This window comes from Arachis ipaensis, chromosome B6, assembly GCF_059453495.1.
Source record: "Arachis ipaensis isolate K30076 ecotype BB chromosome B6, ASM5945349v1, whole genome shotgun sequence".
Classification (NCBI taxonomy): Eukaryota; Viridiplantae; Streptophyta; class Magnoliopsida; order Fabales; family Fabaceae; genus Arachis; species Arachis ipaensis.
The window spans coordinates 7,433,567-7,447,439 of NC_142441.1; the positions used below are offsets into that span (position 1 = coordinate 7,433,567).

Here is a 13,873-nt window from a genome sequence, read left to right on the forward strand (position 1 = left end):
GTAACATGTAATGTGTAACTGTGTAAGTTTACACACACAAAAAATTCCATTATTTTTCAATTCTAAGTTGCTTCTCTTTATAGTTTATCTAATGAGCGGAGGTAAATTCTACCGTTCAGAAGCATTGGAGGATTTTGCTAGGACTCAGGTGGATTACATACTTGGGAAGAATCCAGAGAAGATGAGCTATGTGGTTGGGTTTGGAGAGAGGTACCCTGAAGAAGTTCACCACATGGGTGTATCTATTATGAGTGAGAGGGGGAAGAAGTATGGTTGTGGTGGTGGATGGAAGTGGAGGGACAGAAGGAAACTGAATCCGAATGTGATTTGTAGGAGCCATGGTTGGTGGTCCTGATAAGCTGGATGGTTTCAATGACTTGCGTTCCAACTATAACTACACTGAACCAACTCTTGCGGGGAATTCGGGTCTTGTTCCGGCGCTTGTGGCTTTGTCACAGAATGCCACTCCAAATGGAATGATAGATCACAACACCATATTCTATTCTGTTCAACTCCCTTGACATTACTTGAGTTGCAAGAAACATTAGAACTTGTTTTTATGTTTGTTTGCAAAAAGAAGATGCTAGCCTACTCTTCTTTCTACTTTCAACTTTACTATTTATTTTTTCCACCCTTTAAAAAAGAAAACTTCTGAATTGACTGAATTAATAGAATGTATATTGGTAACTGTATTCTTCCTATTTGTTTCATGTGAAGGGTCAACGTGTTAGACAATAAAATATGAATGTAAGTTTGTTATGAATTTGATGTTATCATAATAACAATAAATAATATCTGATCAACTCAAGACTCAAGTCCTTTCTGCCTGTTCTTTAAATCCCATTCAAAAAGTTTAGTGGCCAAAGGAATATAAATTTTAGGATTCTTTGTTCATTCAAAGACAAGGGTTTGTTGGAAATGCACAAATTATTAACGAATAATGATTGCCTACAATTATTTATGTTTGTCTATAACTATGCTTGGTATAGAGGAACTTTTTATTATGAGGAATGCTAGGGGCCAGCAACTTTGTGATTTGTAGTCATCAAATAGCTATCAATGATGGTTTTAATGGTGTGAGATGGGTGTGAGATTTCATCCAATGGCTCTCTTTTCTTTGCTGGTTACATACTGGTCAGAATTTAACAAAGTTGCTGACCCCTTAGACTTTTCTTTTTATTATTTTACTGTAGGAGTTCTATGCAATATTAAAAATGAAACAAATTCTTAGTGAGTTGTGAATATGTATCACTTACTTGGTCTCATTAAGTACCTGAACAAAATAACCAAATGGAAAGATTCTAACACAATGTAAACTTGTAAAATTCATTTCGGAAAAAACTAAAAATAAAAAGTAATTTCGAACACAATTCTTTGCAAAAAAGAATAAAGTCATCTTGGGCAATTTTTATAAATTACGTTTTTAAATAAGCAACAGGTTTGCAGTTTCATGTAACTGGCATTTGATATTAGACAATAACAACTTAGACTTTATTCCACTCCAAACAATATAAGTTTAAGCAGTTAAGTTCGTTTCTAACACCCTCCAACAAAATTTACAAATAGATATCAAAATGTATAAAAAAAATTGCAAAAAATAAGCATCCTTCATAAAATAGACAATCTTGTTACTCTTCTCGAGTTTAGGAGTCAGATCACCGGCCTGAAGAAAAGTATTAAATTATGTAGCAAATAAGACATCTTAAAGGCAATATTATCAGTGTAACATTTCCTAAGATCTCTTAAATTGGTAAAAACTATCCCAACTGATGTGGATATAGTATGACTTGCAACTATGACCCCAATACTTGCTTAATAAATTACAATAAGAAATAAATGTTAGAGCACAGAAATAAAACGCGAACCATTCAATACTTTTTACTTTTTTAGTAGGCTTGCCCAATTGAAGATAAAATTCTATAATGTATTTTAAATTATGACAAATAATTCTAATTGCTTAAATGTTTTTTACTTTGACAAATTATTCGCATTCTATATTAAATTTTCGCTTATAGTTTTCTACTTTTCTCTCACTTTCTCATTTTCCCCTCCATTATTAATATTATCAATCAACAAAATCAAACAGGAAACTAAGAAAATAAATTTTAATAATTACAAACCTTAGGCATTCTTCAAAAAACAGGATAGTTTTATTGCTCTTCTTTCCGAATTTGAAATTTATGATCACTTGCCTCAAGAAAACTAATCAATTATGCAGCAATAACACACCATGAAAGTAATATTATAGGGTTAAATTACCATTTTGGTTTTCAGTCCTAGATGATTTATCTTTTGGTTTATGTATTACTATTTGATGCATTTTTATCTAAACTCTAGAGTCTAGAGTTCTTTTTTGAATATGTATTACTATATTTGGTGCATTTTATCAAATTGACATTATTTTTTGGAACGCTAAAAAATCTTTTCTTTTTCGAGTCATTTTATTTGGTGTACATATTTGAGATCATTTTGGAGTATATACAAATAAAATTCATATAAAAACAAAGATTATTAAGTCAACTGTATTTATTAAAAATAAACATAAATAGACATATAGTTCAAATTTGATAAACAAAAATATAAAATAAACCTGCTAATACTGAAAAGCTTGTACAAAAGGTCAGTAATAACGTTATCTCCTGTTACACAGACCTGTATAATAATTGGCAAAATTTGGTTACTTCAGTAATCATACATTTACAGTAAAGACTGCTTAAAAAAAACCATAATAATTAAAAAAATTACTATTTTTTCAGCAAAATGTGGGACTTTTTAGAGTATGGGAGTTTTCATTTGAAGAAAAAAAAGAATTAAACTCACCAAAATATATTTACATTAAAATGTTAATAAATCTAAATTTATTAGTATTTTATTCTTTAATCAACGGTCCAGATTAACCATCTAGAACCTTCATTACAAATATCTATCCTACCACAACTTTCTAAATACTTCTAGATTATTCCATACTACTATTCATATTTCTATATACATCCACAATCTTCTAGAATACTCTATGACCTTCCAGAGTCTTCTAAAACTTTCTAGAGTATTCCAAGACCTTCTAGGATATTCTAGAACATCCCGGAACCATCTAGAGCATTTTCAAACACTTCAGAAAATTATACAAACACGGTTAAATCTAACCTTCTAAAATTTACCGTGACATTCTCCCCCACCTAATGCGCAGACATCCTCATTGCGTTCTGTTCATGATAGCGCTCTAGGTGTTCTTGGAATTGTCACAAATCTTCACGAGCTTCCCAACTAGTTTTAGTTATTAGGAGCCCTTTCCACTTGATCAAGTATTGGATACTTTGTGGTACCCCTATTCGTTGCACGACGTGATTAGCTAAGATATCTTCGATTTCCTTATCAAAGGATTTAATCACCACAGGCGGAGCAGGACTCGAGTCACCTCTACTTGGTTCATCTTGCTCTTTGTGATATGGTTTAAGCATACTCACATGGAAGACCGGGTGGATCTTCATAGAGGGAGGGAGTTGTACTTTATAAGTAACCTCCCTTACACGTCTAATGATCTCAAATAGCCCTTTGTATTTGCGGATTAATCCCTTATGAACCTTGCGAAAGGCTTTTAATTGTTGTGAAAGAAGTTTAATCATTAACTTGTCTCCCACTTGATAGCTTGCATGCCTCCTCTTCTTATCTGCCCATTTCTTCATCTTCTTTACAACTTTGTCGAGGTAAGAACGAGTGACATCTGCTTATTCTTCCCAAGACTTAATCATATGATAAGCTCCAGGGCTCTTCCTGAGTAAGAGGAAGAAAGAGAGTGTGGTGTAAGCGGCTGTTGTCCAGTCACAATCTCGAATGGACTCTTCCCCGTGGACTCGCTCCTTTGCAAATTGTATGAGAATTGAGCAATGTCAAAGAGTTTTGTCCAGTCCTTCTTATTAGCGCTTACAAAATGCCTCAAGTAAGGCATTCACTCTCTCAGTCTGCCCATTGGTTTGAGGATGAAATCTTGTTGAAAAATGAAGCTCTGACCCAAGGAGTTTGAACAGCTCTGTCTATAGTCGTCCTGTGAAACGTGGATCTCGATCACTAATGATGCTCTCAAACAATCCCTAGTACTTCACCACATTCTTGAAGAATAGTCGTGCTGCTTTCTCTGCAGTGCAGTCAGTAGGAGTAGGAATAAAGGTAGCATACTTCAAAAATCGATCCACTATCACAAGAATAGATCCAAACCCCTCAGACTTCGATAAGGCAGAGATGAAATCTGGAGAGACACTTTTCCACGGTTGCCCTGATGGAGGCAGAGGTTCCAACAATCCACTTGGTGTCTTGTTTTCAATTTTATCTTGTTGGCACACAAGATAAGTCTTCACATAGCTTTTCACTTCATCTCTCATTTGAGGCCAATAATAAGAAGATTCAATGAGTGCCAAGGTCCTTCGCTGACCTTGGTGACCATCTCACTTGGTATCGTGGTATTCTCTCACTAATTTTCTTCTTAGATTTTCCCATTTAGGGACGTATAGTCTTCTTCCTTTGGTGTAGAGAAGGTCGTCTTCTAGCCAAAATCGTTTGGTCTTACCTTCTCTAGCCAACTCCACCAACTTCTTGGCTAATGGATCATGAAACAACCCTTCCTTGATGGTATGCACAATATCTCCTTCGACCATGGAAATGGCTACCAACTCAGCCTTGCGACTCAGCGCATTTGCTACCACATTAGTCTTGCCAGACTTGTATTAAAATTCGAAATCAAACTCAGCTAAGAAATCTTGCCACCTAGCTTGTTTGGGGCTTAATTTCTTCTGAGTTTGGAAGTAGCTTGTAGCCACATTGTCTGTCTTGACGATAAAGTGTGAACCAAGTAAGTAGCGACGCTAAGTTCTTAGACAATGCACCACGTAGTCATCAATTTCTCTTGAACGGTGTATCGTCTCTCTGTATCATTCAACTTGCAACTCTCAAAGGCAATAGGATGTCCTTCTTGCATTAGAATCCCTCCAATAGCATAGTCAGAAGCATCAGTGTAGATTTCAAATACCTTTTAGTAGTCGGGCAGTGCTAGTACTGCTCCTTCTGTGATAGCAGCCTTCAACAAATCAAAGGCTTTTTGACACTCCTTTGACCATTCCCAAGAGTGATTTTTCTTGAGAAGATCAGTTAATGGTGAAGCCTTAGCGAAGTTTCCCTTGATAAATCTCTGATAGTAATTAGCCAACCCAAGGAATGACCTCAATTCAGATACCTTGTTTAGCGGCTCCCACTCTTTAATAGCCTTCACCTTTTTTTTGATCCATGCACAGAGTTCCATCTCTAATGATGTGTCCCAAAAAGTGGACTTCGTCCCTTGCAAAGGAACACTTTTCCTTCTTCACATATAGGTTATTCTCTCACAAGATCTTGAACATGGTTCGTAAGTGTTTTACATGTTCCTCCAAGGTATTACCATAGACAACAATGTCATCCAAGTAAACCACTATAAACCGATCAAGATAAGGTAGAAAGATCTCTTTCATCAAGGTACAGAAGGTCACAGGAGCATTGGTCAAGCCAAAAGGCATCACCAACCACTCATATGATCCATACCTCGTGACACACGTGGTCTTAGACTCATCACCATCGGCAATCCTCACTTGGTGATATCCTGACTTCAAATCCAGCTTTGAGAACCACTTGGCTCTACCAAGTTGATCAAACAAATCGGCTATCAAAGGAATAGGGTATTTGTTCTTGATGATTACCTTGTTAAGTGCTTCATAGTCGATGCATAGTCTCAATGAACCATCATGCTTCTTTTGGAACAAGACTAGTGCGCCATAAGGTGCCTTCGATGGACGGATGAACCCAACATCTAGCAAATTCTTGAGTTGCTTCTTCAAATCCTCAAGTTCTGGCGGTGCCATCCTATAAGGTGCTGAGGCAGGCAGCTTTACTCCGGACTCAAATCCAATTTTGTGGTCCACCTTCCTCCTAGGTGGTAGTTGTTTTAGTAACTCGGGAGGCATCACATCCTTATTTTCTTCAAGAACTTCCTTAATTTCGGGAGGAACGTCTTCTCTTTCAGATGTTGACTCCTCTTGTAATAGAGCCAAATATGTAATCTCTCCCATCTTGAACCCTTTCTTGAGTTGCATAGCAAAGAGTATCGGTAGTCCTCCAACTTTAGAGACTGTAGGGACCATACATGGAGACCCTTTCTCCATGACGCATACTATGTCGTAGTATGGCATAGGTATTATATTTGCCTTCCTTTGCAAATCGAGCCTGATGACTATTTTAAAATTGTCCATGAGTGCTACTGAGAAATCCACAAGACCTTCCAAGAACCAAGAGTCATCTCGACCCCTTTTGCTACTACTCCCTTAAGGGGTTCACCCTTGGTATTCACGGGTTTGAACCAGCTATTCTTTTTTGTGATCTTCAACCCAAGCCTCCTTGCTTCATCAGGCGTGATGAAGTTGTGTGTAGTGCCAGTGTCGATCATACCCATGACGGGTTTTTCATTAATAAAGGCTTTGACATACATCAAGCCTTTGTTTTCTGTAGTCCTTGTCTCTTTTCCCTTCACAGCATTCATGTGTTGGATAGATCCAACACACTCAGTTACTTGATATTGAGCCTCTCGTTCCTCGGCGATAGATGCCAGAGTCCCTAACTTAGGGCAGTCCTTCATTTGGTGTGGTCCCTAGCACACAAAGCATCCTCCTTTGGGCACGAAAGCCTTTTTATTTTCCTTGTACTCTTTCTTTGAAGAGTATTTTCCTTCCTTCTTAGTTGAGAAACTCTTCCCTTTGTCTCCCCCACCTTTAGTAGAACTAGGGTTAGAGGAAGACTTGGGATTCGAGTCCCCCTAATGATACCTAGTGAGTGATTCGGCCACCACGATGGCTTCATCAACATCCTTAACATTCCTTCTTTGTAGTTCTTGCTTTGTCCAAGGTTGGAGTCCATCAATGAAGAAGAACAATGCATCCTCTGATGCTACGTTGGGGATTTGAAGCGTGAGAGTAGTGAACTCCTTTACGTAGTCGCTAATCGTACTCTTGTGTTTCAACTCCCTCAACTTCTTCCTTGCTTCATAAACCACATTCTCAGGGAAGAATTGTCTTTTCAACTCCCTTTTGAAATCTTCCGATATGGCTATGTTGCAAGTACCCTTTTTCATAGCACACTTTCTCCTCCACCACAAAGTAGCATTATCAAAAAGATAGGGGGCTGCAGTGTGTACCTTTATTGTTTCTTCGACCACCCCTTGGCCTTCAAAGTACCTCTCCATTTGCCATAGGAAGTTCTCCACCTCTCGAGCATCCCTCGCACCCTTGAACTCCTTTGGCTTTGCGAGATCAATCTTTGTCGTCTCCCTTATAATGATTGGTCGAGATTTCGCCTCCTCAAACCAAACTCGAACTTCCTCAAATAACTTCAAGGAATTCTCAAGCTTCTCTTCAATTTGGAGCATGCTTTCTTTGAAAGCTTCTAGTTCTCCTAACACATGAGCCTCAAGAGTCTCCTTGTCATGTTCTTCCTTTGGAAGCGCTCATCCATAGAGGATAGAACATTCTCCAACATAGAAACTCTCTCTTTTAAGAAGTTAGAGTTCTTACCTCTAGCCTCACTTGAAGAGCGCACCATCTTGCTTCCCCATTGAGAAGGAATAGTATCCCTTCCCCTTTGAGACTCAACATACTCCACGGTTACACTAGAAGCCATACCCACAAACCATTTGTGCTCCCTCTCGAACCTTGCTCTGATGTCAAATTGTCACGGCCTTGGACACACACTCCAACGCTACCGTGCCAGCACTCGAACTTACTCAACCTCTTAAGTTAAGACCAAGTCAGCCTCACCCTCAATACTTAGCAAGAAATCTAAGTACACAAGAGAATACAAGAGAAAGGAAGCTTTGGTGGAAAGAACACTTTATTACTCGAGTGTTTTTTTTTTTACAAATGACTCGCACACACGACTCACACTAACTCTCACCTTCTATTTATAGTCATCCACCTCCTCAATGGATGGTTAGGATTAAATCTAATCAACAGTCCAGATTAACTATCTAGAACTTTTATTATAAATATTTATCATACCACAACTTTCTAAATACTTCTGAATTATTCCATACTACTATTCATATTTTCATATACATCCACACTCTTCTAGAGTACTCTATGACCTTCCAGAGTCTTTTAAAACTTTTTAGAGTATCTTCTAGGATATTTTATAACGTTCCGAAACCATTTATAACATTCTCAAACGCTCTAAAAAATTATACAAATACCATTAAATCTAACATTCTAAAATTTAGAGTGACACTAAAACCTAGTTTGCGTACCACGTTCTCGTTAGTGATTGGTAATCCTTGTTTAATTAAACAAAAAAAAAGAAAAAAACGTACTCGGGTTATTTATAACACTAGCTTAATTAGCTATGGTTCCTTAATTTTTGGGTCTGGGTCACATCCACAATTTTGTATAATGTTCATTGTATATATGAATCATCGTCTCAAAGATTGATGATGATAGATGAACTATGTATGAAGGTTATTTTGAAACAATGACATGGATAACATTGGTTCTAGCAGCAAATTAAATTAAAGTAATTACCCTCAAAGCGCAATATCAACAATTTCCTACCAAATTCAGTTGGAATCACCCTCTGTTGAGCTTTATTCTCATCCTCCTCCACCGACAAACTAACACAAGATAATTTAGTCGTAATTAAAAATATTATTTATATATTAAAATCAGTCAATATATTTATGTATAAATATATATATTGTTTAATTTATTTTTAATATATATTTATATTCTAATATATATTTTATATTAATAATTAATTTTAATAACTAATTTTAATCTACACTTAGTATTATTCAATAATAACAATATATATACACTAAGGACTATAAAGTTACATTGTATGATGCATGCTACAATACTAACATATGAAATATCGCAAATACTTCAATATGATTTTATAATTTTTTTTATATAAGGATGCTTTTTTTTAATTATTAGATAATAAATTATATAATTTAATTTTAATATATTATAAAAATATTTTTTTATTTAAAAATATTGCTATTTTTTTTAAATTATTGTTTTTTTTTTATAAATCACGTTTTTAAAATGAGACTAAATAAATATTATCATAACATCTTTATTGGACTAAGTATCATGAAATAAACCCTAAATTAATTGAACACCAATTAATCAACTTGTTTATGCCAACAACCAGCCTTTTTTCTTTCTTTCTATATCAAGATTATTAAAACAAAAAAAATTGACTCTAAGTCATGCCTTATTAGCACTAGTACAATACTAATACTCAGTTATCAAGATATATACATCTTTGTTAATTTCTTTTAATTATTTTGAAGTTTACCACCACGTTCAGTTCAACCATTATTATTGTTAACTATGATCTTTTTGAAATTGAAGATTCTTTCTTTCTTTCTTTCTTTGACTTGAATTGAATTAAAAAATTACATGTAAGACTTGACTTAGCTAACGATTAGGATCAATTTAAAGATGATATGATTATATGATTAGTAGTGTTAGCTTCATCTTCTTTTAGGAATAAAGTAATTACTGCAAATGATATATAACTAGAATGGGAATGCTAGTAATATTGATGAATTATTAATTAATCATACATGATTATATTAAATACAATCATATAATATGTTTATAAAAAATCAATTTAAATCAATTATATATATATAGTAATTAATTTAGTGATCGAATTTTATTGTGCATCTAACAGTTTTATAATTTATATTTTAATTTTATAATAATAGCGGTCAACATATAATTATGCAATCATGTTATAAATATACTAAAAATCAATCCCTAATTAACTATCTTATATAGAAATACAAATTTTACGTTTTATAAAATAAATTTATTACAATGTTCGTAAATAAATTTGATTATTCGGATAACTAATTATTTAATTAAAAAAAATACATCTACATATACAAATATATAAGAATTGATTTTTAGTGTAGAGAGTACATTGTTATAAAAAATATTTTGTAAAAACATTAAATTGCTTTTTTAAAAAAAATTAGTTTGTGAATTTAAATTAGTTCTTTATTTTTTAATTTTCAAAATTTAAAATTTTGTTTCGTCAAAGGTGATTAAACCAATAAAATTACAACAGGGATTATAAATTAAATTAATTTAAATTATATTTCAAATTATAATAGTTTAAGAAAAGAAATTTTGCAAATACTATTGAATAATTAGAAATAATAATTAAACAATCAAATAAGATGTGAGTATTATAATGTGAATCTAAAACAATTGAATAGAAAATTGCTATTAATAAAAAAATATCAAATGAAATGATTTCCTAAAACTAATAGAACCTCAATTTTGGGTAATTCAGTGAGTAAATATTATACACCTCCACATTATCTCCAATGATAATATTCTTTAGTGGGATAAGAGTAGGAACGAGACCAAAAATTTGAATGTTGTCATTATAGTGAATACGAAAAATGCTATATTCTTTGTTTTCACGATCATGGAAGGCAAGGTAATCATGAGACGTGGTTAATGAAGAATTAATATGTCCGTCAGAACTTACGAAAATGGGAGTCCAAGATTCTCCAACTCCATATCTTTTCATCATCCATATTGTGATTGGCTCATTAAAATATATAATGCAAAGAAAACCCCTGAATTCATATATGTCAACTCTTGGACCCTCATCGCTCGGTATAGAAAAGGATTGGAACCTCTCCTTGTCGAAATCGAAAGCCCATATCGACGCATTGCCATCAACATCGTTACCAATCCAATGAAGTGTCCCATTTAAATAAACAGCAGATCTCGATATAGATATCAAATTCTTGGGATAATCCACCTCAATATTTATCCATGTTGTCGATATTCCAACTCTGAGCATTTCAACAACCATAGGATGATCATGTTTAAAGATAAGGATTCTCATTACCTTGTATTGGTTTGTTTTTGGGTGAAAACCAAAACCTCGAGATATTTCGCACTCGCAGGGTTTTAGGATTGGAGGGTGTTTTGGAAGTCTTATGAACTCACCTGTTATTGGGTTGCAAACAAGTGAAATGTCTATATTATTTGACCAACTCAAATAAAAAAGACCATTACAAATACGCACATCCACATGCACATTAGCATAAACTTTTGTATCAATGAGAGGCATGTTCACATTAGCATAAACTTTTGTACCAAGGAGAGGAATTTCAAATTTAGGATCAAGTTTTATACTGCTGCTATTGGGTTTTAGGACCTCAAACACACCGCTGAAGAATGGATTGTTTTTCCTTTCATGCCATTCAATTCGGTCATATTCAACAAGGTGAAAGAATCTTGAATGCTTGCGTCGGATCATCAGGGCAGGAAGTGTATAAGTAAGGAGTAACTTGGCAAAGTTTGGATTAGAAATCAATGTGTTCCAATGCTTGCAAACACATCTACAAATCAGAACAGACTTTATGGGAAGTCTAACAAAAATATCGGTAATTATATCGGCTGGAAGACCGGCAAAATAAGACTTTTGTAGTTGGAGTTTCCTGACAATTAAGTAAAGAATAATTTAGAAGAAGAGATACAAAAAATTCACGGCGTTGTTTTGTGTTACTCCATGAAAAAATAAAATATGACTTACCTCATCCACCGCACAAAGAAGGATTGGAAAAGGAATTTGATCATTTTACCGGTACTCTCGCGTGACAATGATTGTTGGGAGAAGTTAGGCACCCAAGTGAAATTGATGCTTTCAAAGGGAAGTTTACTGATTTTTATAACCTAGATTAATGTGAAAATCAGCTACTACTTTTAGAGAAAGTACGTGGAGCTAATGATTTTAATCGGCTTAAAAAGGAATGTATTTCAAAAATTAAAAAAGAGATTTTTAATTAATTATTCAATAATTACTTAAATTCAGATTTTGAAATTTAAAAAATTAAGATTAGTAGTTAAACTCATTTACACTACATATAATCTCTATACTCAAATCTTAACAGAGTTGTCATCCTCCGTCTGCTATTTATACTTGCTCTGCGCCTCATAGTCCCCCTCAAGATTGCAAAAAACCGAACCATTCAATGAACTGATAGAGTAACTGGTTCAATAATTTAAAGGTTTAATCGAGATTTAACTGAAATTTAATTAGTTTAATTAAATATATAATAAAATTATTAAAAATTTAATATATAATTTTAAATATTTAAATTTAATAAATTTTAAGTTAATAAAATTTAAAACTATAGTTAAAAATTAACAAATTACTTCAGCCATCAAATTTTATAACTAACAAAAATTAAAATAAACAAAAATGACAAATCAAAATTTAGAAAAATAAACATATTTATCTCAGAATTTTTAAAAATTTCATACTCCACCACAGCACATTAATTCAGAAATGATAAATAGATAAAATATATATTATAGATATTGTGAACTAATATAATATAAAATATTAATTCAATTATTGTGAAAAAAAATTCTTAAAATATGAATTGGATAACAAACTAATATTTTTATTAGTTTTGTTATTTTTATTAGTTTTTATTTTGTTATAAAGTGAACAATAAATAAATTTAGAATTCTTTAATCTCTCTTGTACTTTTTTATTTCTAATATTTAATTATATTTTTATCTTTATAGTAATAATAATAATAATAGTAATACAAATACAAATAGAATTATGTTCTGTGAGAATTTTGTACGAGAGTGTGTGTGAAACTGTGAATCCGAGTGCATGAAAAGTCAACTTTGTGAGTGATTACACAATGTCTACGTGAGAAAGAAAGGAAGAGAGAGATTTGAATCCACCTATTAATGTGGAGGAGGACTTGGTGATATTAGAGGAAGAGGATGTTAAAGAAGGGTTTTGGCATTGGAATATTAGAAGGAGTGTTTATCGCAATTTGAAATCATCCTGAAACTTTTCGGATCAAGTCACATGAGGACAAGGTTTTTCAGTTTTTCTTTGTAAAGAGGCTGATCTCAAATAATTAATTTTAAAATTTATTGCCTAAAAAATCATCTTAAATTATGAATTTAATTGTGTAACTTTTTTTATATTGCATCAAAATTAAACTCTTATATCTATTGTTTTTAAAATTATTTATATTATGAATGTGTAAAATAATTTTTTCTGATTTAATAATATATAATTAAATGCATATGCATGCAAAATAACTTTAGACTAATAATTTGTGAAAATTAAATACATATTAAAAAATCAAAATAAAATTTAGAATAATGATGATAACTTAAATCTATTATAATGCTTCTAATTTTTTTTTATAACAGCTGCAATATCCCTTTGTTTATGTCCAACACTAATTAGACTTTGTATAATGTTCATTGTATGTATGAATCATCATCTCAAATATTGATGATGATGATGATAATGATAGATGAACTATGTATGAAGGTTATTTTGAAACAATGACATGGATAACATTGGTTTTAGTAGCAAATTAAATTAAAGTACTTACCCTCAAAGCGCAATATCAACAATTTCCTACCAAATTCTGTTGGAATCACTCTCTGTTGAGCTTTATTCTCATCCTCCTCCACCTACAAATTAAACCAACACAAGATAATTTAATCGTAACCAAAAATGTTATTTATCTACTAAAATTAACTACTAATGTATTAATATATAAATACATATATTATTTAATTTATTTTTAATGTATATTTATATTTTTTCATATATTTTATATTAGTAGCTAATTTTAATTAGTGACTAATTTTAATATACACCTAATATAATTCAATAATAACAATATATATACACTAAGAACTAGAAAGTTACATTGTGTGATCCATGCTACAATACTAGCATATAAAATATCCTAAACACTTCAATAAAATTTTATCATCCTTTTTATATG

At 32.7% G+C, this 13,873-nt stretch overlaps 1 protein-coding gene and 1 pseudogene across 1 annotated transcript; one reads left to right on the forward strand and one right to left on the reverse strand.

Moving 5' to 3' along the window:
- LOC148554515 (endoglucanase 9-like) overlaps positions 1-596 on the forward strand; it is a 43,016-nt pseudogene extending 42,420 nt beyond the window's left edge.
- A 9,745-nt stretch (positions 597-10,341) lies between these two features.
- Positions 10,342-11,675, reverse strand: LOC107646337 (F-box protein At2g23160-like). The gene is made up of 2 exons (XM_016350527.3): positions 11,632-11,675; positions 10,342-11,536 (listed from the first exon to the last, which is right to left on the reverse strand). Exons 1-2 carry the CDS (start codon positions 11,673-11,675, stop codon positions 10,342-10,344), a joined length of 1,239 nt encoding a protein of 412 aa, XP_016206013.2.
- Positions 11,676-13,873: the final 2,198 nt, after the last annotated feature.

Bases quoted from the DNA above. Each gene is read 5' to 3' on its own strand.
- LOC107646337 (XM_016350527.3), bottom strand. From the start codon at position 11,675: ATGATCAAATTCCTTTTCCAATCCTTCTTTGTGCGGTGGATGAG. The intron at 11,537-11,631 runs GTAAGTCATATT...CTTAATTGTCAG, and splicing joins TTCTTTGTGCGGTGGATGAG to GAAACTCCAACTACAAAAGT.